Genomic DNA, 25,327 nt, shown 5'->3' with positions numbered 1-25,327 from the left:
AAAAAACTATTGCCCCCCCCTTCCCCAAAAGATTGATTATGAATTTATCGTTTTAAAAGTGTTGATGGGTCTGAAATGAATGTTGTGTTTCTCTCTGTCTGAGGTGTCTGAGGTTTGGTTTCCACCTCTAACAAGGTTCGTGAGTCAATAGTATTACGACGTTAGTACCACGTGGTAGGCCCATGTTAGTACCACGTGGTAGGCCCATGTTAGTACCACGCGGTAGGCCCATGTTAGTACCATGTGGTAGGCCCATGTTAGTACCATGTGGTAGGCCCTAACTCTGTGTCGGGAGCGTCAGGAGTCGTAATACTATTGTCTCACGAGTCTTTTTAGTTCTTTTAAATAAAATAATTTGTCTACATAAAAATGTTATCTATATCACATTTAAACCCAAGTTTGGTGGCTTGCAGTTGCAAACTTGATCAGAAAGTCTCTGTCCGCTTGCTGCTCTTCAAGAAGTACTACAACAATCCTCCCGCCTAAGCACTTATTGTATTTTATTGTATTATATTATATTGCACTGTACTTTAGATTGCTATTCTTGCACTTTGCCTTCAGCACTAGATTATGCTCTTAGTCACTTGTTTTAGAGAGAAGATGCACTTGTGAGTTCTGGCAAGTAGTAGCACATTGGCTCTTCCTACGTTAAATGCAATTATTGTTAGTCGCTTTGGATAAAAGCGTCTGCTAAATGACTGTAATGTAGTGTAATGTAATGCTACTTTTCATCTAGGCTCATGCCTATTATGACCTCTGCCCCAGTGACAGCGCGGGATGAGAGGTCATGTGTTCAGTGACGTTTGTTTGTCTCCACCATATCCACCATATCAAATAGCAGGCCTAGTATAACTTGTTTAAGATGAATCATCCACCATATTAAATAGCAGGCCTAGTATAACTTGTTTAAGATGAATCATCCACTATATCAAATAGCAGGCCTAGTATAACTTGTTTAAGATGAATCATCCACCATATGAAATAGCAGGCCTAGTATAACTTGTTTAAGATGAATCATCCACCATATCAAATAGCAGGCCTAGTATAACTTGTTTAAGATGAATCATCCACTATATCAAATAGCAGGCCTAGTATAACTTGTTTAAGATGAATCATCCACCATATGAAATAGCAGGCCTAGTATAACTTGTTTAAGATGAATCATCCACCATATCAAATAGCAGGCCTAGTATAACTTGTTTAAGATGAATCATCCACCATATCAAATAGCAGGCCTAGTATAACTTGTTTAAGATGAATCATCCACCATATCAAATAGCAGGCCTAGTATAACATGTTTAAGATGAATCATCCACCATATCAAATAGCAGGCCTAGTATAACTTGTTTAAGATGAATCATCCACCATATCAAATAGCAGGCCTAGTATAACTTGTTTAAGATGAATCATTCACCATATCAAATAGCAGGCCTAGTATAACTTGTTTAAGATGAATCATTCACCATATCAAATAGCAGGCCTAGTATAACTTGTTTAAGATGAATCATCCACCATATCAAATAGCAGGCCTAGTATAACTTGTTTAAGATGAATCATCCACCATATCAAATAGCAGGCCTAGTATAACTTGTTTAAGATGAATCATCCACCATATCAAATAGCAGGCCTAGTATAACATGTTTAAGATGAATCATTCACCATATCAAATAGCAGGCCTGGTATAACTTGTTTAAGATGAATCATCCACCATATCAAATAGCAGGCCTAGTATTTAAGCAATAAACCACGAGAGGCCGTGTGTTATAGTGATTTTATAACAGCTAGGAGGCCTAGTATAGCTTGTTCTTGGTAAGAGCACGTGGCAACAGCAGTCCCTGGTGCTACTGTAGATCACACACACATACTGTACGTAATGTGAGGGTTAGGGGTTGGGTGGTGTGAGATTGGGGGTGCTGGCCCAGTGGATACGAACCCGGGTTAGGGTAATATAATGTTATTGTTGTTATTTTGTCATTAGAGGCAATCCATCCTCAATGAAAACGCACAGTATAGTCTATGTTTTGAGTGCTCTCAGGCTCTCGTCACTGAGGCTGACTCAATGACAGAACCCCCCATCATGTCATTACTGTACTATCCACACCCATTATGTCAATAACACACAGTAACATCATACAGGTGCTTCTCAGAAAATTACAATATTGTGGAAAGTTCATTATTAGTAAATATAGTATAGTTAATTCAAAAAGCGAAACTTTAATATATTATAGATTCATTACACATGTAGTGAAATATTTCAAGGCTGACTGCCTCCATGTTGCTCCACGTTGATGCAGTCATTTGTGCAAAAGGAGCACCGACCAAGTATTGAGTGTATAAATGAACATACTGTGCAATCATAAAGATTAAAACAAAAAAGGCTTGATGAAAGTTTCACTGTTTGAATTAAATTACAGAAAATAATGGAGTTTTTCACAATATTCAAATTTTCTGAGATGTACCTGTACTTTAGAATGTTTGCACTGAAATTGGGAAGTTGGGGGTTCGATCCCCGGCCGAGTCAAATAAAAAAAATGCTTCCCTGCTTGGCACTCAGCATCAAGGGTTGGATTGGGGATAAGTCCCTGCGACATACTAGCATCATGTCCAGGGGGTGTACTAGTACATACTAGCATCATGTCCAGGGGGTGTACTAGTACATACTAGCATCATGTCCAGGGGGTGTACTAGTACATACTAGCATCATGTCCAGGGGGTGTACTAGTACATACTAGCATCATGTCCAGGGGGTGTACTAGTACATACTAGCGTCATGTCCAGGGGGTGTACTAGTACATACTAGCATCATGTCCAGGGGGTGTACTAGTACATACTAGCATCATGTCCAGGGGGTGTACTAGTACATACTAGCGTCATGTCCAGGGGGTGTACTAGTACATACTAGCATCATGTCCAGGGGGTGTACTAGTACATACTAGCATCATGTCCAGGGGGTGTACTAGTACATACTAGCATCATGTCCAGGGGGTGTACTAGTACATACTAGCGTCATGTCCAGGGGGTGTACTAGTACATACTAGCATAATGTCCAGGGGGTGTACTAGTACATACTAGCATCATGTCCAGGGGGTGTACTAGTACATACTAGCATCATGTCCAGGGGGTGTACTAGTACATACTAGCATCATGTCCAGGGGGTGGAGCTCCATCAAGCTGCCTCACGCTAAGGAATCAGGAGATAGGCTCCTCCCCTGTGGGCCACTACGCTCCAGAACCATTAGTTCATCATACTGAACCTTTTACTATAATATTTACATCCAGATTATCTCTATGCTTAACACTCAAACACTTTCAAACTGCATTTGAATATGCCAAATATGCATAAAAAGGTGTTGCCTGGTAGCAAATGGGTTGACATTGGAGAGGGTTAAAGAGAAAAGACGGGGTGAATCGACAACAAGCAAACAAGCAGCCTCCCTCGGGGTTCGTTTACAATGAACCACAGCCTCTCCAGAGGCTCCCCACCAGGTGCAAAACAAGCGAGCCGGTCCATGAGGAACGCCCCTGTGTTCTGGTGAAGGAACCAGCAGGTCCATGAGAAACGCCCCTGTGCTCTGGTGAAGGAACCAGCAGGTCCATGAGGAACGCCCCTGTGCTCTGGTGAAGGAACCAGCAGGTCCATCAGGAACGCCCCTGTGCTCTGGTGAAGGAACCAGCAGGTCCATGAGGAACGCCCCTGTGCTCTGGTGAAGACACCCAGCAGGTCCATGAGAAACGCCCCTGTGCTCTGGTGAAGGAACCAGCAGGTCCATGAGGAACGCCCCTGTGCTCTGGTGAAGGAACCAGCAGGTCCATCAGGAACGCCCCTGTGCTCTGGTGAAGGAACCAGCAGGTCCATGAGGAACGCCCCTGTGCTCTGGTGAAGGAACCAGCAGGTCCATGAGGAACGCCCCTGTGCTCTGGTGAAGGAACCAGCAGGTCCATGAGGAACGCCCCTGTGCTCTGGTGAAGGAACCAGCAGGTCCATGAGGAACGCCCCTGTGCTCTGGTGAAGGAACCAGCAGGTCCATCAGGAACGCCCCTGTGCTCTGGTGAAGGAACCAGCAGGTCCATCAGGAACGCCCCTGTGCTCTGGTGAAGGAACCAGCAGGTCCATGAGGAACGCCCCTGTGCTCTGGTGAAGGAACCAGCAGGTCCATGAGGAACGCCCCTGTGCTCTGGTGAAGGAACCAGCAGGTCCATCAGGAACGCCCCTGTGCTCTGGTGAAGGAACCAGCAGGTCCATCAGGAACGCCCCTGTGCTCTGGTGAAGGAACCAGCAGGTCCATGAGGAACGCCCCTGTGCTCTGGTGAAGGAACCAGCAGGTCCATGAGAAACGCCCCTGTGCTCTGGTGAAGGAACCAGCAGACAGGCGCACTGAAGCGGCCGTTCAGGTGCTGAAAGCTCCATTGAGACGTTACTCCGTGCATCGGTGGGCATATCTTGATGAGGCTAAATTCATCAAGTTTATCAATGGTTAAATTTGTTAACAGATATCAGAAATGACTGCTGACTCACAATGCGCACACACACATGGTTAAATTTGTTGACAGATATCAGAAATGACTGCTCAATGCGCACACACACAAGGCTGATACACTTACTTTTGTGTATGATTTTTGTGTCCTTAAATACTTAAAACAGAATATCCAGTTTTTGCATGTTTATTTTTTTAAGGATAACTAATGACAGGATTAAACAGTGTATACAGTTCAGGCCTGTTTATATCAGTGGTACCACTATATTATTATCACTATTATAACACTTCTGTAGTATTATTGTGTAGCATGTATATACTGTACATTAAGTACCGATGGTGTCCAGACAGGTTTCTGGGAGAAAGGTATTGCTATTTATTTCTTCCCCCCAATTACAGGTACTAATACAACAACTCCAATACTATTGCAGTATTACTTAATACTTACTAATACAACTGCTACAGTACAATACTATTGCAGTATTAATTTATACTTACTAATACAACAACTACTACAATACTATTGCAGTATTAATTTATACTTACTCATACAACTACTACAATACTATTGCAGTATTAATTTATACTTACTAATACAACAACTACAGTACAATACTATTGCAGTATTACTTTCTAATCCAGAATCCTCCCTCTCTGCACCTATTATATTTTTTGCTTGCTATTCTTCACTTTGCCTTCAGCACTAGATTATGCTCATAGTCACTTGTTTTAGAAAGGAGATGCACTTGTTCTGGCAAGTAGAAGTACACTGACTTTTCCTACATTAATTCCTACGATTAAACACTTCTATTATAGTGGCTTTGGATAAAAGCGTCAGCTAAAAGACTGTAATGTAATGTAATGTGATGTGATGTAATGTACTTACGGGTTCCATCGAAGTGGGTGGCGATGGTGTCCAGAAAAGTATTCTGGGGGGCCAACAGCCCCTTCATCACCGGCATGACGACCCTGGTCTGGAGTCAGAGACTCTGCTCCATTCCAAAAACACGCTAAAGGTGGGGGCACGGGGGGTGGTCCGATACCACGGAGAGAGATACCACATCTAAGAGAGACCACCCTTCTCTATGCCGATCCCCGACATGCAGCAGTGCACCCTCGATTGGTAACTGGATAGATGTGGAGGTCTGGGGCACCGTAGGTCGCTAGAGGGGTGGCTGGGGGGTACAGGGGCAGTTTGAGGGCTGTTCCCAAGAGGGGCGAAGTGGATTGTTTGTAGAGCTGTAGATGTATCCAACACAGATAACCTCAGGTCAGGTGTGTCCACTCAGATAACGGCCGGCGTCGCTGCTGCCCCCCTTGTCATGAACACTCTGCCGGCAGCAAAGTGTGCTCTGCTTTGTCCAACGTGCTGATCTTCACTACGGAGGAGTGAGTCCACAGTCTCGCTTTCTTTTTTCGTCCGCTCTCTCTCTCTCTCTCTCTCTCTTTCTGCGTCCCCCCCTCGCTACCCCTCTCCTCTGCCGAGGTGTCGTGGCTGGCAGAACAGTTACATCTTCTTAAGCTCTCTCAGTCACACTCCCTCCTCTCCACTCCCTCTCCTCCTCTCCACTCTCTCTCTGTCTGTCTCCCCTGTACCCCCCCCCCCCCCACCCTCTCTTTCATCCACTTCTGTGGCAGCTCAGCCAATGAGATCGCTGTGTTTCACACGCTGGCTAGCGCGCTCTATGGAAACCTGGGCTCATCTGGGGAAGGGTGGGAGGGAAAGAGATAGGGAGGGAGAGAGAGAGGGGGGAGACAGGGAGGGAGGGAGAGAGAGGGGGGAGACAGGGAGAGAGAGAGAGAGAGAGAGAGAGAGAGGGAGAGAGAGAGGGAGGGAGGGAGAGAGAGCGAGAGAGGGAGGGATGGAGAGAGAGCGAGAGAGGGAGGGACGGAGAGAGAGTGAGAGAGGGAGGGAGAGAGAGATGGAGAGAGGGAGGGAGGGAGGGATGGAGAGAGGGAGGGAGGGAGAGAGAGAGAAAGAGAGAGAGAGGGAAGGAGAGAGAAAAGGAGAGAGGGAGGGAGAGTAAAGATTCCCATACTGCTACTATCAACACAAAGCTTTTGTGTACAAGTACATATCAGCTGCTTTAGGAAAGATTGATAGCCTGTGTGGAAATCAATAAAGTCTATTGTATTCAGTTTCATTGTATTCTACTGTATGCTACTAGAGCGTTTTCTCAGGGCTATGGTAGCTAGTACTCTCAGAAAGCTTTAAGATGAGCTAGAAAAAGCATGAACAGCAAAGAGTGAATGCAATCATAAGTATGTAGAGTATGTAAATTGCAGTGTACATTCTGTAACATGCACAATACCTAGCCTACATGATTGTGTTGCATTCCCAAAAAGCGGCATACGCCGTCACGTGTCACTGTTGAATTATAAAATACATAGTTTCCCAGAATGCTTCAGGTATCCAGGAGAAGCTCTGACATTGTGACACACCTCAAACAGAACCAGACTTCCGGAAAAAACAGAGACAGAGAAATGAAAAACTGAGGACTGAGAAATACTATCCAAAAAATCCCATTCTTACAATACTAGCATCCACCACAATTAATATTTTTCTTCTAACTTCTAGATTGTTCTCTCTGAATTATCCAACTAACAAGAAGTGTGAAAGCACCATGGCAATTTCACTGGCATTTTATCTCAAATATCATCACAAGACAGCCGACCTTATATAAACAAAATAATAATAAAACGTGTATTGCTCTAGGCCTGAATAACTATGACAGTGCTGGCAATAAAAACCGCTATTGAATCCCTGTACTGTGTGTTGGGCCCTGGTTCCAGAGCTCACAGTCACAGTGGAGGCAGACAGCAGAGACCCTGGGCAGGGCAGACTCAGACAGATGGGCAGAGCTGGCAAGGGCATAGGGGAAGACTGGAGAGAGAGACAAAATGGAGCGAGAGAGAGGGGCAGGGGGAGAGAGAGAAAGACAAAGAAAGGGAGAGAAAGTGAGAGATCTGTAGAGAGACAGAGAGGGATAGAGAGACGTGGAGGAGAGACGGCTGGGGTGATAAAGGGAAGGGAGAGAGAGGGAGAGAGAGATGGAGGAGAGAGAGAGAGGGAGAGAGAGAGGGAGGAGAGAGAGAGGAGGAGAGAGAGAGAGAGGGAGACAGAGAGAGAGGGAGGAGAGAGAGGGAGAGAGAGGGAGAGAGAGAGAGAGAGGGAGAGAGAGGGAGAGAGAGAGAGAGAGGGAGAGAGAGGGAGAGAGAGAGAGAGGGAGAGAGAGAGAGGAGGAGAGAGAGAGAGAGGGAGAGAGAGAGAGGGAGAGAGAGAGAGAGGAGGAGAGAGAGAGAGGAGGAGAGAGAGAGAGAGAGGAGGAGGAGAGAGAGAGAGAGGAGGAGAGAGAGAGAGGCGAGAGAGAGAGAGAGAGAGAGAGGGAGGGAGGGAGGGAGGGACGTGGGGAGCGAGGGCGGCGGTCGTGCTGCTGGCTGATGGATAGGGCGGCGCTCACCCTGGCTGGGAGGCGGAGCGCTGGAATGAAACCATGAGAAGATGATAGACAGCATAAACACAGACAGAGAGAGATGGAGAGAGAAGGGGAGGAAGAGAGAAGAGGAGGGAGAGAGAAGAGGGAGAGAAGAGGGAGAGAGAGAGAAGAGGGAGAGAGAAGAGCAGAAAGAGAGAAGAGGGAGAGAGAAGAGGAGGGAGAGAGAAGAGGAGGGAGAGAGAAGAGGAGGGAGAGAGAAGAGGGAGAGAGAAGAGGAGGGAGAGAGAAGAGGAGAGAGAGAGAAGAAGAGGGAGAGAGAAGAGGAGGGAGAGAGAAGAGGAGAGAGAGAGAAGAAGAGGGAGAGAGAAGAGGAAGAGAGAGAAGAGGGAGAGAGAAGAGGAGGGAGAGAGAAGAGGGAGAGAGAAGAGGGAGAGAGAAGAGGGAGAGAGAAGAGGGAGAGAGAAGAGGAAGAGAGAAGAGGAGGGAGAGAGAAGAGGGAGAGAGAAGAGGGAGAGAGAAGAGGGAGAGAGAGAGAGAGAGAGAGAAGAGGAGGCAGAAGTGTAGAATAAGCCAAGCATGGAGCGACCGAGTGAAAGAAAAAAGCACATGCTATTGGTATAGAGGGGGAAACTGTATAATAGTTGGCAAAAGAGACAGAGAGAAAATGAGAGAGAGAGACTGGGAGACAGAGGGAGCGTGAGAGAGAGAGGGAGGGAGCGAGAGAGGGAGGGAGCGCGAGAGGGAGAGGGAGGGAGCGAGAGAGGGAGGGAGCGAGACAGAGAGACTGGGAGACAGAGGGAGTGTGAGAGAGAGAGAGGGAGGGAGCGAGAGAGAGGGAGGGAGCGAGAGAGAGGGAGGGAGCGAGACAGAGAGAGAGGGAGGGAGCGAGAGAGGGAGGGAGCGAGAGAGGGAGAGACTGCTGATTGACTGCTGTTACCTCAGACGACTTTTCCAGTTCTCACATTTTGGCATCATTCATGTGTTCTTATAAATGAGATTATTTCCATGTGTCAGTGAGGACTGGAATTAAGAGAGAGGGAGAGGACGAACGAACGAAAGAACGAAAGAAAGGGACGTAGAGGGAGAGAGAAACACTTAAGAAAGACAATAAGGAAGCAGAGGATGAAGAGATGAGGACACGGAGAGAGTGAAAGAGTAATGTTTCTCTTCTCAGATTCTATTCACTCACTGGCAGCTATTCACTGTAATCATTTTTTAATGGGACCTCACTGTCCTGCCTTCTTGTAGTGCATCCATCTCCCCTTGTCACATACAAACAGGTGATTCCATTATAGATACCCTCCATTGCCTTACCAGGCCCAAGGTTAACGCCACAGGCCCAAACAGCCTCACAGGGAGGATTATCAGCCTTCCTTGATTGACTACATTTCCCATGATTCTTAACGTCAACAGTGGTGAACATCAACAGTGATCACGTATGCTGTCCTGTTATTGTTGTCATTCAGCATGACCAGCAAAAAACAAAACATCTGAGAGAAATATAGTTAATTAGCCTACACTAAAACTACACAAAACTACCTGGCATGATAAAATATTAACGTCCAACGATGAAATTATATGTGAGAGCAGGTGATACACAAACCGTACACTGAATCATTCTATCACATTTCACAGAATGTGCTTATTCAGGCAACCTTTCTCAAAACCTTCTGTGGGGTTTATTTTTAACAGTCCAGTAATCTGAGCAGATGTGATGAGAAGTGTGTGTGTGTGTGTGTCAAGTAAGTGCTGACTCTTTACTAGCCTAGGAATATCAAGCACAAAACTAGGGCTGCTAGCAGCAGTGAGCGGGCCCTCGCACCCCACGCGTGTCGGGGTGTGGCGCCGTTAAAGGGTGTGCTATTTCGGTGTCCAGTACTGAGAGAAACTTCCTGTCACCAGTAGGTGGCGCTCTAAGCGTGACTCATACCGATGCATAGATGTGTTCAGGACGGTACCTTGCTGAAGCGTGAGAAATGTTGTGTAAATCGGACAATGTATGTAGGAGTTATGATGACTTCCTGCTTCACCTGTAGGAGGCGCTATAAGTATGACTCAATACTGACCTACAGATGTGTTCAGGATGCGACCTTCATGAAGCGTGAACAATTGTCTAAATCGGATAACATATGTAGAAGTTACGAGGACTTCCTTTTTTATGGTGAGACGTTGAAATTCGGGTGTTTGGTGAAAACTCCATTTTTTGATAACTTGATCACAAAGGTCTTAAGATGAAGCAAGTGAAGATGACATTTCGTCATAAAACAGGAAGTCCTCATAACTCCTACATACATTATCCGATTTGCACCTAATTGCTCACGTTTCATGAAAGTACCGTCCTGAACACATCTATGCATCGGTATTGAGTCAAACTTATAGCGCCACCTACTGGTGAAACCACAAATGCCTTTTTGGCGGCCTAAACATCCATGAAAATGCTTGAAACTTGGCAGATACGTCAGTCCCGGTAAAAAAAAGAAAGAGAAAATAGCCTATTTCATGGGTGCCGGAAATGGGCGTGGCAAAACGGCTCCAGAGCGCCCCCTGGAAAGTTTAAAATGGCGAGCCCCACCTTCCAGTTTTTCGTAGGCAAACGAAAGTTGATAGACATAGCTAATTTATCCACACACACAAAAAAGTCTCTTGGTGCCATACCCTAATTCCAAAAGGAAGTCCGCCACTTTGCTCGTTTTTGACATTTTAACAAACTCCTCCTACAGATTTCATCCGATCAACTTCACACTCGGTTTGCTTCATCTGAAGACCTTTCTGATAAAAAAATAAAAAAATAAAGTTACGTTTACTAACCACCCTTGCCGTGGCGCCAGGGTGAATTTTGACGTTTCGCCATAAAACAGTTAGTCCTCATAACTCCTCCATACATTATCCGATTTGTCCGATATTTCTCATGCTTCATGACGGTTCTGTCCTGAACACATCTATGTGTCAGTATTGTGTCATACTAATAGCGCCACCTATTGGTGAAACAGAAAGTCATCATAACTCCTACATACATTGTCCGATTTACACAACATTTCTCACGCTTCATCAAGGTACCGTCCTGAACACATCTATGCATCGGTATTGAGTCACGCTTAGAGCGCCACCTACTGGTGACAGGAATTCTCTCAGTACTGGACTCCGAAATAGCACACCCTTTAACGGCGCCGCACCCCGACACGCGTTGGGTGCTCAGGCCCGCTCTGTTGCTAGCAGCCCTAGTAATCCTTACAATTTCTATAGGGCCTCGCACCACCAGTGCTCAGGCCCTAATTAAATGGCAATACTGCTTTTACATGTAACAAACCGTTTTACTGACACATGCCAAACAGTATAATACATATAAAGTGCAGTGCCAGATGTATATATTGAAATAGAAATATATTGTTTTTCAAGGACTGGAGAACCACTGGCATGACTCATTATAATGTCTAGCTAGTGTTAACGAAAAACATTTCACAATGAGAAGATTCGTCTTGAGAAACTGTGCTTGTCATCTTATCGGTTTGTCTCATCACAGCTAGAAGAGAGAACAGTGTCAATTCTTAAATGGAACGCTGCTAAAAATATTAGCCTACTTTAACACAAAGGACAGTAGCAGAGGTATTGTGAACCAAATCTTATTTGACGTTCAGAAATAGCTGTTTGTTTTAAAGAGGACCTATTATTTGTTTTTAAAGTGGGACTTTTTATGAAAAACATTTTTGTGGCAAGACAAATTCTGAAAAGGTGATTCAACAAACCGTTCAGATTTGCCTGGGCTGCTTGTTTGTGGTCTTTGAATATTTTTGCTGTTGTTTGAAAAGCAAAAATATTAAAAGACATGTTTTTGGAACCCCAGAGACCTATATTAACTTGTTGAAAAGGAGCATAATAGGGGACCTTGAAAGTAGTAATGATTACTACCGTTAAGGTAGTTACTGTATTATGATTCTGGGGGAGTCACTGAGGTGGTACAATGAGCCATACTTGTAGAATAAGCCTTTTTAGAATGGTATAGCCCCTGTGCCCTAGGGGCATTAGATTAGCTGACTGATTCTTGGGCTTCAGCTCAGATGAGACCCTAGTTGGTTCCTGTTACTCTCACCTATGAAAACTTGTTTGAACTAAGCAGTCAAATTAAAATGCGCATAAATTGATAAGTTGTCATTGTTTCACGTCAGATCACACTTCGACTCTAGTCTGCACATAGGTTCATTAAGGACCCATCTTATTGGAATAACCTGTTGTAAAACAGTGGAGAAGTTCTATATGTTAAAGTTGGTCTGGGACAAAAGCCTGCTGAACATGTACTTCTTTAAGACCAAGACTGGCTGTCTACCACTTTCAAGTTAGGGACTGGTGCCCCCTAGTGCCAAATCGGCTAACTGCAGGTTTTAACTTGCATTGAGATAAGAATATTGCACTTTTATTGCTGAATCAACAAAAACATGATGTACAGACATTTTCAATGTATAATCATGAGCTTGATTGATTTGAAAAACAATACGAGATTGAAGTTGTAAGCAGCAAGGTAAGGCAGTAAGGTAATCTGCCATTCAAAAGGTGATATTAAAAGATATTCAAAAGGTTATATAAAACTGTGTCCCACATGATATCATGGCCATTATATGCCTGAGGATTAACTGAAAGTGATATTAAATGTTATTTCTGCATTAATAAGTTCAGATAAAGATGTTTGAATGGAGAGAGGAGGCTGTACATACATTTTGTGTCCAAAACACCAAATCAAAGGCTCAGTCTTACCAAGCCTCAGGTATCTGGTAAAATGCCTGGTAATCTGAGCCTACCCATTCCGCAGGAAAGCTTTAGTGCAAGGATTGACAAGTCTTCAATGCGTTTGAATCCCAACCATGTCCTTCAACAGGAAACATTCAAGAAATGGTTTTCCTCAAAAGGAAGTCGGCATACTCCTTCCTGTGCAGCACCCGTTGCATTTTGAAGGTGTTGGGCGAGGTGTTGGAGAAGGCCATCATCTGTTCCCCTAGCTCCCTGAACGAGCCCCCGGCCACCAGCTGCACTCTCATGGGCCCGATGCTGCCCTTGAGGCGGAAGGACTTGTAGACAGCAGAGTCGTCCTGCAGACACTGGTCCAACTGGAGGTGGAAAGGTACGGAGAGGAGAGTGTGTGTGTTTGAGAGAAAGAGAGAGAGAGAGAGAGAGAGAGAGAGAGAGAGAGAGAGAGAAACTCAAACGGGTCAACTAGAGCGGGCTCCAGAGCTGACTCTTAAAGGAGTAGTAAAGGGAAAATGCATGTTTAGCCCTGTTTTAAGGTTACTTATGATCATATACAATGGTTCAGATCAAAAAGTTGACAAAACTAGCACTTTTGAGAAAGTCTGATAATTGCTCTACCACCATTTTGGTCATACAATGGATGTGGGTGGGCACCTTGAAAAATCATTAAAAAAACATGTTAAACTCTCAATTTCAAAGACAAGCGTCGGTGTTGATAACCGTCTCCCTGATAGATGCGTGCTAGGAAGGTTCCCGAGGTCCCAGCATCGACCATCACTGATAACCATGCCTAAACATAACCACGCCTAAACATAACCACGCCTAAACATAACCATGCCTAAACATAACCATGCCTAAACATAACCACGCCTAAACATAACCATGCCTAAACATAACCACGCCTAAACATAACCACGCCTAAACATAACCATGCCTAAACATAACCACGCCTAAACATAACCATGCCTAAACATAACCATGCCTAAACATAACCATGCCTAAACATAACCATGCCTAAACAACCACGCCTAAACATAACCATGCCTAAACATAACCATGCCTAAACAACCACGCCTAAACATAACCACGCCTAAACATAACCATGCCTAAACATCCACGCCTAAACATAACCATGCCTAAACAACCACGCCTAAACATAACCATGCCTAAACAACCACCCCTAAACATAACCACGCCTAAACATAACCATGCCTAAACATAACAATGCCTAAACATAACCATGCCTAAACATAACCATGCCTAAACATAACCACGCCTAAACATAACCACGCCTAAACATAACCATGCCTAAACATAACCATGCCTAAACATAACCATGCCTAAACCCGTGGACCTCGTCCCGAGCGAGCCGGTGAAGCGAAGGAACTTCCGAAAGGCCAACTGGAAACGCTACCGCCTCCTTACCCACAGATCCATGAGGTGCCTCCCGTCACCTAACACCAACAACGTGGACAAAGCGTATTGGGAACTCTGCGGCATACTGGTGAAAGGGGCCAAAAAAGAAGCAGGTTGCGACACCTTAAGAATGGCGTCCCCCAGGGATCTGTCCTGGCCCCCCTCCTTTATAACATCTACACCTACGACCTGCCGACCACAGTCTCCAGGACGTATGCCTACGCAGACGAACTTGCACTGGTGTACCAGGACATAACACCTAACCCGCACGACGAAGACGAACGTGGAGCGTGGCATGGAGAAAGTCAGCCTTTAAATATTTCACTACATGTGTAATTTATCTATAGTATATGAAAGTTTCACTTTTTCAATTAAATTACGGAAAATAATGAACTTTCAACAATATTCGAATTTTCTGAGAAAAAGTGCCTTTGGTCAGTCAGTGTTCATATCGAACTTTGCAGACCTGGAAAATGACACCGAGCATCATACAGGAACTGCCAACCATTACCTCATTTGCCAAGCATTTGAAACTTTGGCTACTGGAAAATCAAAACTGTTCACATAACAGTAACACTAATTCTCTGAATGTGTTGTCTGTATTTTATGTGTACAGGTATATTAATGTGTAGAGTGAGTATAACATGTTTGTTATTGTGTAGAGTGAGTATAACTTGTTATTGTGTAGATTGAGTATAACAGGTTTGTTATTGTGTAGAGTGAGTATAACAGGTTTGTTATTGTGTAGATTGAGTATAACATGTTTGTTATTGTACTGTACTGTGGATGGATGTTTGTGATGACGTTTGTGGGATGTTTTGAGGGTTTTGTGGGTGGATGGGTACTGTGTGTTGTTGTGTGGTGGTTCATGTGTATGTATGTGTTGTTGTGTGGTGGTTCATGTGTACTGTATGTGTTGTTGTGTGGTGGTTCATGTGTACTGTATGTGTTGTTGTGTGGTGGTTCACGTGTATGTGTTGTTGTGTGGTGGTTCATGTGTGTGTGTTGTTGTGTGGTGGTTCATGTGTATGTGTTGTTGTGTGGTGGTTCATGTGTATGTGTTGTTGTGTGGAGTGAGTTGTGTTGTTTTTTTGTACTGTGAATCATGATGATTTTATTATTTGTTGCCATCTAGGGATGACAGGTGAAAATTAGCATGGTGGCTAAATCCAGCATGTTTACATTTGACTTGTAATGTTCATTAACATGCACTGTCCCTATTTAAATAAATAAATCTGTCAAATCTTACAAAATAACAACCATGTCCATGACAAAGTCGTGTCTCCTTCCCATTCCGAAGCCTGTCCCTCTGAGAAGCTAAAGCATGCCTGTCTGTGAGAATCCACACTGGGCTTCGGTACCTTATAACGTTGCTCCTCTGTGAGATTCCTCAATCCCTTCAGCTCTACAAACACCTGGTAGTGAGGATCTGAGCCTCCCGACGATTCCCCTGGAACCAAAACCACCAACGCCCGAATGACGATCAAACATGAAATGAATACTAGTCAAGAAACAGAAATAGCGACAGTATCTCTGTATCAACACTTCCAACACATTTTCAAGAGCGGGCTACTTTTGGTACAGTAATGTGCTCTACAAGAGGAAAAGAAGAAAAATCAGACAAAAATGACAGCATTACAGAAGAGTAGTGCACTAGAGGCAGGAGAGGGGAGCCTTACCCAGAATGCCGCTCTCAGCACAGCAGTAGTCCACTAGCTGAGCTCCGGGCCACAGGGCCATTGCCTTTTTCAAAGCCCCCAGAAACATCACCTCCGACACCTTCTCCCCTCGAACGCTCAGCATCTGACCGCGTCTGTCGAAAGCGGATGCAGTCATACAGTACAGTGCATTGTAAAGGCAATGCACATAAAGACATATGAAAATTAGCCATAAACACACCAGAAGAACAAGCATAAACAAACACAGCATTGACCACAACTTGCAAAAGGTAACATACTGTACATACACACTCTAACTTGAACCAACACTTGCAGAAACTTACATGAGCACATGCACATTGCTACTGTACATAGGCTTCAGTTGACTGTATTCTACTAAAGATTAATTCTACAAGATGACAAATTGGTAGTAGGCTACTGTACCTGTATTGAAATTCTACTACAGGGCACTGATTGTGGAACCCAACCACTTTCACGATGTCTCCAATACGATATCTGGAAAAGCACAGAGAGACTGGTCTCACTCTCGTTACTCTGGGTCTGCAAGACGGCCTTTATCATGATGGAGAATCATGGTGATTTATTTATCAGAACATTGTGACATGGTCATAACTGAACAGGCTTTCAGTATAAAAAAAAACACCCTCCGGCTTCCATTACAATAATTGGAGACTCATAATAATCAACAAGTTTATTATATTTATTTTAAGTATAGTTTTGGATTCCGCACGTCTTTTTTCTTTTTCACCTGAAAAGTCCGGCCGCGTTGGTGATGACCAGCTCGTAGTTCTGTCCTTCCTGGACCTGCTCCATGAGGAGTGTGTGAGGCTGGTCCTGGTCCAGGCTGGCCTCGGGAAGGAACTCGTAGAACATGGAGCGGGGACACAGCAGGTAGCACCGCCTCCGCTGGTCGTCGGGCCACAGGTTCACCCCGATCAAACCTGCAGGGGCGGCGCGCCGCACGTTAACCAGGAGCAACGGCCCGTCTGCAATGGCACGCACTCATGCTGCAAGCAAACGCACGCACACACACACACAAATGTGTGTAACACACACAGCACACACAAATGCTTACACACACAGCCACACACACATACACACACATACGCACACACACGTGTGTAACACACACAGCACACACCAATGCTTACACACACAGCCACGCACACATGCGCGCGCGCACGCACACGCGCGCGCACACACACGCACGGGGGTAGATTAAATGTGGTCGCCTATTGTGTCATTGTTTTTGGAAAACCACCAGGTCATATCACTCCTCTGTACCGTGAGTTGAACTCTTAACCTTGTTTGTTCGCCATTGTTGATGACATGTAAATGATGTTAGCCAATCAGATTCTATGAATATCCGGTCCTAGCTTTGAATATAGAGCTGTCCAAGAGGGAAAGTGAAGTTCTTGGGGGAATCTCTTTTAATGTTCTTGCCAAGAGCCCAGTTGCAACTGTATGTATTTTTGGAATAAAGAACAAGTCTTTGAATTTTTGGATCAAACCTCAGCAAATCTTTTGACTCTTTATTCACTTCTAGATATCTAAATTTAATCTAGCATTCACAACACACACACGCACACGCGCACACACGCACACACGCACACGCGCACACGCACACACACACACGCACACACACACACACACCTTACCCTCAGTAGCAGCGTAGAAGGGTGAGTAGAAGGGCACTCCCTGACAGTAGTGCTCTCTCAGCATCTCTCCGTAGATCTGATTGGAGCCCGAGTCCACGGCCAGCACCAGGTTCAACTGGGGCCAGAGACGCCTGGCGATGCCCAGGAACCCCTCCTGAAACTGGGCCCGGAGCTGGGCGGCTCTCCCCGGGTCCGGCTTCATCTGGCTCTCCAGGCTGACTCGAACCTCGGGCTGGAGGGCCAGCGCCCGGCTGATCTGACCCAGCTCGACGTCCTCCACCAGCTCCTGCCAGCGGCCCTTAGAGGAACACACACAACACGGTCTGATGTGATGCTGTACGCGTGCATACAGCTCTGGATCATTGGTGGGTTTCCCCTGTGTTTCCTGTCAGCTGTGTGTAGCACTAGGACCCTCTGTGGAGAAAATATAATCTTAGGACGACAAGAGGTTTCGGCAAAAAGTAAAGTTTGCACGTTCATTGCTAGGGGGGGGTCTCCTAACATTTGTTCATTTACAGCTATAAACCTCAGAACCTGGGAAAATGATATCAGCGTTCAACAGAGGCTTTAATCGTTATGAATATTCTCAAGGCTAAAACCAGGCTGACCCTGGTTCTCTCTGCCAACCTCCTACCTGCAAGGCACCGAAGGCGTAGAAGACCGTCGAGGCGAAGTTGGACTCGAGCGTTCCCACGCTCGGATCTTTGAGGGCAAAGAGGAGGTGAAGGTAGAGGGCGTCTTTCTCACTGGACACCTGGAGGTATTAGCAGCACAGACGTTATATAGATATATATCGAACAAGTATTCAAGGTCACATAAAGGTTATTTTGTTTTCCTCTCCCTCTTCTGTTTCTTGGAGAGTTGCAGAGAGTTTTGCCAGCCACTGGCCAAGTTCAGGGCTGTTTAGAATACGTAGTACAGTTTTGTAGAGTTACGTCTTTCGTGTTTTGTTTTGATGGGTCCTACTGTACCTGGAAGGCAGGTGCAGGGGTGGTGTAAAGGTTGAGCATGTGGCGTGAGGAGGCAGGGGTGGAGGAGTTTGGGCCAATGGGAATGCCGGCCTGGGACTGGCGAAAGGTGGGTGTGTAAAAGAGCTTGGTGGTGCGCTGGAGGCTCTCGGCCGCAGGGAAGGACCTACGCATGGCGTCCAGACAGACAGCCACTCCCTGGACACACAAGTAGGCGAACACGCATACTCACTCACACACACACAGACACAGACACACATACAGACACGCATACACACACACACACACAGGTCAGTGAGAACACACTCTATACACACTATTACTGCAGCAGAAATAGGAAGCAAATGTGAAAGCGTCGCTGGGTAATCACTAAGGAGACTGACCTGTAGGAAGAACTCGGCGCTGGTGTCCCTGGTGCTCAGCAGCATGGCGCTGGGCCCTGACGTACCTGAGGTCATAGCCAGAACCAGGGGCTTCTCAGCGATGATGACCTTGTGGTCCCCCGCGGCGATGCGGCCAATCAGCTCGCGGTAGTGCTCATACGTCGTCACAGGGTGTCGTGTGCGAAATGTCTCGCAGTCTGAAAAAAAACAAACAGAAAAAGGTCAAATTCAATAGTTTGTAAATGAAAACGAAGGCGTGGTTGTTAATTGTGAAATGTGTGTCCATCATGCCAACACACTCATTCCTGTGCAGATTTCTCCACTGTACTATACTGCTGCACTGTCGGCAGACTATTTTAAACAGTTGATAGGCTACAGTATATGGACTGACAAATATGTTACATCACACTTTAGAGGTCATAAATCATTGTGATTAATAGCCCATTCAGCTCAGGGTATCACCGCTAGATATGGAATTGCGCAGTAATTAAAACGTATTACATTGTTGTTTCAAGGAAACCTTTTTAAATGTTACCTTTGATGGAAGTGAAATCATACTGCTTTCCATAACACGTATCGGCATTCTTCCGCAGGCGCTTCAGGAGAGTTTGCTCTTGGACTTGCCGTACATGGAGCGTGTCGGCTTCTAGCTGATCTCTTTGACGCTTACCCAGCCAACCAACAACCTTTACGGCCAAATATTGGCTTAGCAAACTGCTTAATGTGCGGTTCTGTCCCTTCACTTTGGAGCGTATGTCCCTCCAGAGAAGCGCCATTCCACCCAAACACAAAACGCCCAGCACACTGGGCAGAGGACCAGGCATGGACAGGAACCCTAGTACACAAGAAATGTACATTATCCGTGACACCAGGGCGCTGTTGACCAACAAACATTGCATGAATAGTCTAGCTCTTGCCTAATCACAAATACATTTAACAATGACAATAATTAGGCTAAGTGTAGCTATGAGGTAGACCTGGTCCAGGGGATATCGCACTGGAACAGGTCTAGATATGAGGATGGATGTAGGCTACTTGCAAACGGTATACTGTCAGTAGCCTACAGGGCATCTGGTTCGATATGATGCGTGTTTGTAGGATTACATGAGCGATCTTTATTAAAAATAAAGCCTATATAGGACACTATTTCGTAGCACCTACTCTGACTTTGTCCAATGCCAATAGCAATAATAATGGAGAGAATAAGCAGTGCGGAGACAGCCCAGCTCTGGCGCAGTTGTAGAAGAACCATTGTTATACTTTGCCCTAAGTTTAAATTGAATACTATTCTTTCCGTTTTTCTTCTCATTTCTTCTTTTTGGAACTATTCGAATATCTAGATATGTAGACTACCAAATACAAGATTCGTGAGAAAAGTAAAACCCCGAAGAAAGCCAGCTGACGCTCTACGGTGTATTTCCGTGATTTTCTGACGCTCCTGATTGGTTAGCATATGATGTCAATCACTTGACACCGCCCTCCTGCTGAACACGCCTCCACACGCAACAGGGGAGGGTCCAATCACGCAACAGGGGAGGGTCCAATCACGCAACAGGGGAGGGTCCAATCACGCAACAGGGGAGGGTCCAATCACGCAACAGGGGATGGTCCAATCTCGGCTCGACAAAACCGAAACTTTGAAACATGGCTTCCAGTGAAAATGTAAGTAACCTTAAGAGACACCTTCGCTATTTTTGTCATTAGAGCATATTTTCGTAATGTTGCTTCAGTGTTGAGATAGCGTTAGCTACCACTACCTAGCACTAGCTTGTTAGGTAGCATTAGCTAATATTCCCTATAAACACAGTCCACCCTAACCAAGGCATGTGAATGTACTCTATCACTTTCAGATAGTGGAGCTTCTTTGGTACACTTCGGGGGTGTGTGGGTGAATGGAAAACGTATTTTCTGGTGTTTTATTTGATCTATCGGTGGTTATAACAACGAATCGACGGCTACGTAAGCTGATGGTCTCACAACTTGAGTTGTAACGTTAATAGAAGCTGCGAATAGGCTCTGTGCACCAGCTCCACTACTTCCTGAATAGGCTCTGTGCACCAGCTCCACTACTTCCTGAAAGTCACTTGGCTGCTTTATTTCCTGTCCAATATGATTGGATTAAGTGATTAATCAGGTGTGCGCTGGGTCTGCCTCACACCTGATTAATCACTTAATCCAATCATATAGGACAGGAAATAAAGCAGCCAAGTGACTTTCAGGAAGTAGTGGAGCTGGTGCACTGAGCCTATTGGTAACCCAGTTCAGCCTTAACTAGCTGGGTGAATTAGCATCCGTGACGCAGCTACGTGACTGTTATGGTGGAGTTAACCAGAGAAACTAACATGCATAACTCAGGGTTGACAACTTTTCAGAAAAGCTTGGAGTGAGACTGACATTTTTTTTTGGGGGGGGGGGTGGCTGTCCTCACATCTATAATATTCATTTTTACCTCCATATCTGTAGATGGGAAGGTCACAGGGATGAAGGGTTCAGAATGATGCGCTCAAAAAGAACCACAAAATCCATTCTTGGGCAGAGGTTTGAGCACCATTTGTAGTTGTACTGTAGGAAACATGACCATTTAAACATTTCCCAAGTTTCATAATTTCTAACCCCTCAACCTACAACAGTTTTGGCCACCAGAGGGATCTGATGAGAGCTCATTGTCAACAGGTGTGCAGGTTTATTTGGCGATATTGAAATGCAACTATTATTAAAAAAAAAAGAAAAGAATAATAATTAACAGTCTTCACATACTCGTATTGTTCAGATTTTAACCTGTTTTAATTACTTTTCCATGTCAATATTATAACAAATAAAATAAAAGTTGGTCTTTACATACTCGTATTGTTCAGATTAACACGTTTTAATTTTTCAACTTTTCAAATATATTTATTGCCACAAGAATAATCACAGATTTCAATAATAATCAAGACTAGATGACATTCATCAACACCGTGGCATACATCTTGCAAGGATAACAAGAACTTAGAATACTGAATAGCAGTAGTGGGATTATACCATCCTGCTCAGGGTTAAAGAACTAGAATGTTACATATACTGCAACCTTTTTTGTTTTACTATGCCATAGGTCTCCTGAGCTGAGTGGTCCATGTTGTACTGGCCTGTGGCCTTCTTTGAGGCCTTGATGAGCGCTGGGGAGGGCTCCCACTTGAAGCATGGCTCCAGGTTAGCCATCTTGATGGTCATGATTGAGGACAGGGTTCCATCTAGGGCCAGTCTGTTCCTGGTCTTGTTGAGCCCCACCATGGAAAACACTCGCTCTGCGTGTGCATTGGAGTGGGGCAGAACCAGGGCCAGCTTTGCGATGCAGCTGAGCCTCTTGAACTGGCTAACCCCCCTCACCGTTGAAGATTGAACTGTGTAAACTCTACAATAGGCCTCAAGCACAGCAGGCATTTTGAAATGTTTAGCTTGCTTCTAATTGGTTCACAGGCAAAAATTGTGTAAGCTTCAAATACTCTTGCACAGAGTTCAATTTATTTATTTTATTAATATTCTTTGTAGAAGTGTCATGGCCATGTGTCATGGCGAGGCATCTTGAGAGAGAGACTAGGCTCCTGTGCGCCATGGACCAGGGGGATATGTCAAGGATATTTAGATAACTGCTTCTCAACTAGCATAGTACAACATCAAACCAACAAATTCATAAAATAAACCTTTTACCTGGCAGTTTTGGGACCTTCGCAGGCTTCACTTCACTAGTCCTTCACCATGCAGATTTCTAGGCTAGAAATCAATGAAAAGTAGCTAATTACTAACTAGTTGTGACAGCTGAGCTAACGTGGTTAGCTAGCTAAATTCTAGTCACTACTGACAGCCACTGTCTCAATACTCAGTGAAATAATTGCAAGGTAAAAGTTCTGATACAAGTGACAGCAAAACTTACTTTGTACGACTCTGTAACTGTCTCATGAACCTTCCCACCTCGTTCAAGCACCATGGCTTCTTGCAATGAAGACGTTTTGAAGCGCTGAGCCAGTATGGTCTGGAAAGGATGACCCAGTCTCCAAGCAACAATCACATTCCATCCCAACCTTCTTTTTTTTTTAATCATTCAATCCGGAGCGGGCAACGTTTGATGAGCTGCCCAAGCTGACTCTAATAGGTTTAAATCAATAGCAATCAGTGACATGCATGGGAGGGGGGGCGGACAAGTCCAGGGATGCCGCAAAATTGTGTATAAAATAATATATATATATATATATATATATATATATATATATATATATATATATATATATATTTTGGGCCGTGTGAAATTCCATTGCGGCGTGTGTGCGTGTGACGAGGCTCGATCCCGTGTGTCTCACGGCCAATGCGTGAGAGTTGGCAACCCTGATAACTGTCATTTGTCTAATATTTAATTTATTGCCCAGGTCTTCTGGACGCGAACGTGAGAAAGAGGAGAAGAGACGGAGATAAAGGAGTGACACCATGGCCTCAGGTAAGCCGTCTGCATGTCAATCCACATTTCATGACCAGGAAGTTCATCATATTGGGGTTTGGTTTTTCACTCTTATTTGAAAATGTTTTGTTTGGCTTCACGGACGTAGATTTTAATTGTAAAAGTGAATTCTATATTATTAATCTTATTCTTCTCCTCCCACAATAGTAAAAAATATGTTTTCACGTCAATGTAGTGTGATGTCGCAAGTGCTGTCCCATTCCTTTTTATACCAATTCGAGCCCTTGCAGCCTCTCGCACTCAACCACTTTACCAGGTGACGTCAATAAGTTTGTGAGGGCTCAGGGCTTGAGGGTTTAGGGGGGACATTGGGACTGGGCCAATATGTCTGCAGGTTGGAGCCTCGATGCTCATTTGTCATTTCTGTGTATAATTATCAAACTTCAGTGTGTCTTGCTAATTTTTTAATTAATTTAAAACATTTGGATGACCAGTCTTATTCATTTTTGTCTTTAGCTTTTGTATAATCTGGAACAGAGTTGATTGTTTGTTCTCAATCTCAAGAGTTGTGTCTCTGAAACAGTATACTATATACCAGTGAACATAACTGTAATAAATTACTGAATACTTGTCAATATGGCATCTTTCTTTGTCTTACACACCATGTATTTAGTTATTTTACATTAATTTTGAATTGAATGAATTCAATAAGCCTTCATCCCACTTATTTCTTACACAGACAACCACATCTCTCATCAGAAAATGGTGGTATTCTGCCTCAGAACAAATGTCAAGCAACATTTCTGTAAAATATGTTCTTAAATATAACCATGATTGGTACTACACGTCCTCAACATTTGTTCTTTTGTAAGCTGATCTGAGGTAGTGTGTTGGGGGACCAATCGATGGTTATGTATATGTTTCATGAAATTGGTATGTTGCTAAACTGACACAGATACCCATATACTGTTATGATATGTTGATAGTTTTCATATCATTCACAATGTTGACAAATCCAATAAATCAACAAGAAAACTGCTTTCCACCTTTGTGTCTACCCAAACAAAAGGTTCTAGGTCCTGAATTCTTCTTCTTCTTAATATTATTATTACACACTATTATCGTTATTGAAGCTGTGGAAGTACCCTTCACCATCAAACCTCAATCAATTTAATATCTGGTCAAATCTAGTGAAACATTTTCATCAGAGCTACAGAACACAGCTAGAGAACACGCTAAACCTACTCATCATGAACTAATGTGTTCATTCTTCATCAACTGAGATGGAACCCATTAAAAAAGTTTTATCCAGTACAGTGAATTATGCTTAATCATTGCTTTCTATTATTTTCTATGTTGTGCCACCAGGTGACTCACTCCATCTCTCAGAGCTGAGGGTTGTGCTGCTGGGAGGGAGACATTCAGGGAAGAGTTCATCAGGAAACACCATCCTGGGCAGAGAGGAGTTTGACCTGAGGAGAGCTGCTCAGTGTGTGAAGAGACAGGGAGAAGTAGCAGGGAGGCAGGTCACTGTGGTCGACACTCCAGGATGGTGGTGGAATCTCCCTGTAGAGGACACTCCTGAGCTGGTTAAACAGGAGATAGTACGCAGTGTGTCTCTGTGTCCCCCAGGACCCCACACTCTCCTCCTGGTCATAGACTTGGATTTCTCATTCACAGAGAAACACAGAAGATCAGTAGAGGAACACCTGCAGCTTCTCAGTGACAGAGTCTGGAGTCACACTATAGTGCTGTTCACCTGTGGGGACCGTCTGGGAGACACAACCATTGAGCAGCACATTGAGACAGAAGGGAAGACCCTCCAGTGGCTTGTTGAGAAATGTGGGAACAGGTATCATGTCCTCAACAATGAGAACAGAGGTGATGGCACTCAGGTCACTGAGCTGTTGGACAAGATGGAGGAGATGGTGGCAGGAAACAGAGGAGGCCACTATGAGATGAACAGAGAGAAACTGGAGAAGATAGAGGACAAAAGGAGGGAGGAGGAAGAGAGAGCACAACAGAGGATGATGAAGGTGCAGGAACAGAGAGAGACTCTCAGATCACTAATGGGTGAGTTTAGTTCACTGGACACACACTAGTAATATATAATAAAGTTGTAAGTAGAATATAAGTACTATTATT

At 44.6% G+C, this 25,327-nt stretch overlaps 3 protein-coding genes across 4 annotated transcripts in view; 1 reads left to right on the top strand and 2 right to left on the bottom strand.

Annotated features, from left to right (window-relative positions):
* The window catches only part of kcnh4b (potassium voltage-gated channel, subfamily H (eag-related), member 4b), a gene marked incomplete at both ends in the record, with an annotated part of 46,429 nt that extends 40,992 nt beyond the window's left edge, over positions 1 to 5,437 (bottom strand). The window contains one exon of the mRNA XM_084456175.1: positions 5,362 to 5,437. Coding sequence (XP_084312301.1) covers positions 5,362 to 5,437 — 76 coding nt within the window. The remainder of the gene's footprint in view (positions 1 to 5,361) is intronic.
* A 6,988-nt stretch (positions 5,438 to 12,425) lies between these two features.
* ghdc (GH3 domain containing) lies at positions 12,426 to 20,129 on the bottom strand. Of its 2 annotated transcripts, XM_084456404.1 has the most exons (11): positions 19,915 to 20,129; positions 19,289 to 19,588; positions 18,754 to 18,950; positions 18,374 to 18,568; positions 18,037 to 18,156; positions 17,403 to 17,700; positions 16,493 to 16,685; positions 16,168 to 16,239; positions 15,745 to 15,878; positions 15,427 to 15,515; positions 12,426 to 13,008 (listed from the first exon to the last, which is right to left on the bottom strand). In XM_084456404.1, the coding sequence occupies exons 1-11, from the start codon at positions 20,060 to 20,062 to the stop codon at positions 12,787 to 12,789; spliced, it is 1,968 nt and encodes a 655-aa protein (XP_084312530.1). In that variant the 5' UTR covers positions 20,063 to 20,129; the 3' UTR covers positions 12,426 to 12,786. The 2 variants fall into 2 exon arrangements, with proteins under 2 accessions (XP_084312530.1, XP_084312531.1); XM_084456405.1 differs by lacking the exon at positions 19,915 to 20,129 and having other exon boundaries at positions 19,289 to 19,637.
* Positions 20,130 to 23,155: 3,026 nt separating this feature from the next.
* The window catches only part of LOC311323906 (uncharacterized protein), a 571,429-nt gene continuing 569,257 nt past the window's right edge, over positions 23,156 to 25,327 (top strand). The window contains exons 1-2 of the mRNA XM_084456218.1: positions 23,156 to 23,221; positions 24,551 to 25,255. Coding sequence (XP_084312344.1) covers positions 23,212 to 23,221; positions 24,551 to 25,255 — 715 coding nt within the window. The 5' untranslated portion in view covers positions 23,156 to 23,211. The remainder of the gene's footprint in view (positions 23,222 to 24,550; positions 25,256 to 25,327) is intronic.

The sequence above is a fragment of the Borostomias antarcticus genome (genome assembly GCF_949987555.1).
Source record: "Borostomias antarcticus genome assembly, chromosome: 22".
NCBI classification, from domain to species: domain Eukaryota; kingdom Metazoa; phylum Chordata; class Actinopteri; order Stomiiformes; family Stomiidae; genus Borostomias; species Borostomias antarcticus.
The sequence above is the reverse complement of the archived record's forward strand: the minus strand, read 5'-3'. Positions and strand labels throughout refer to the sequence as shown.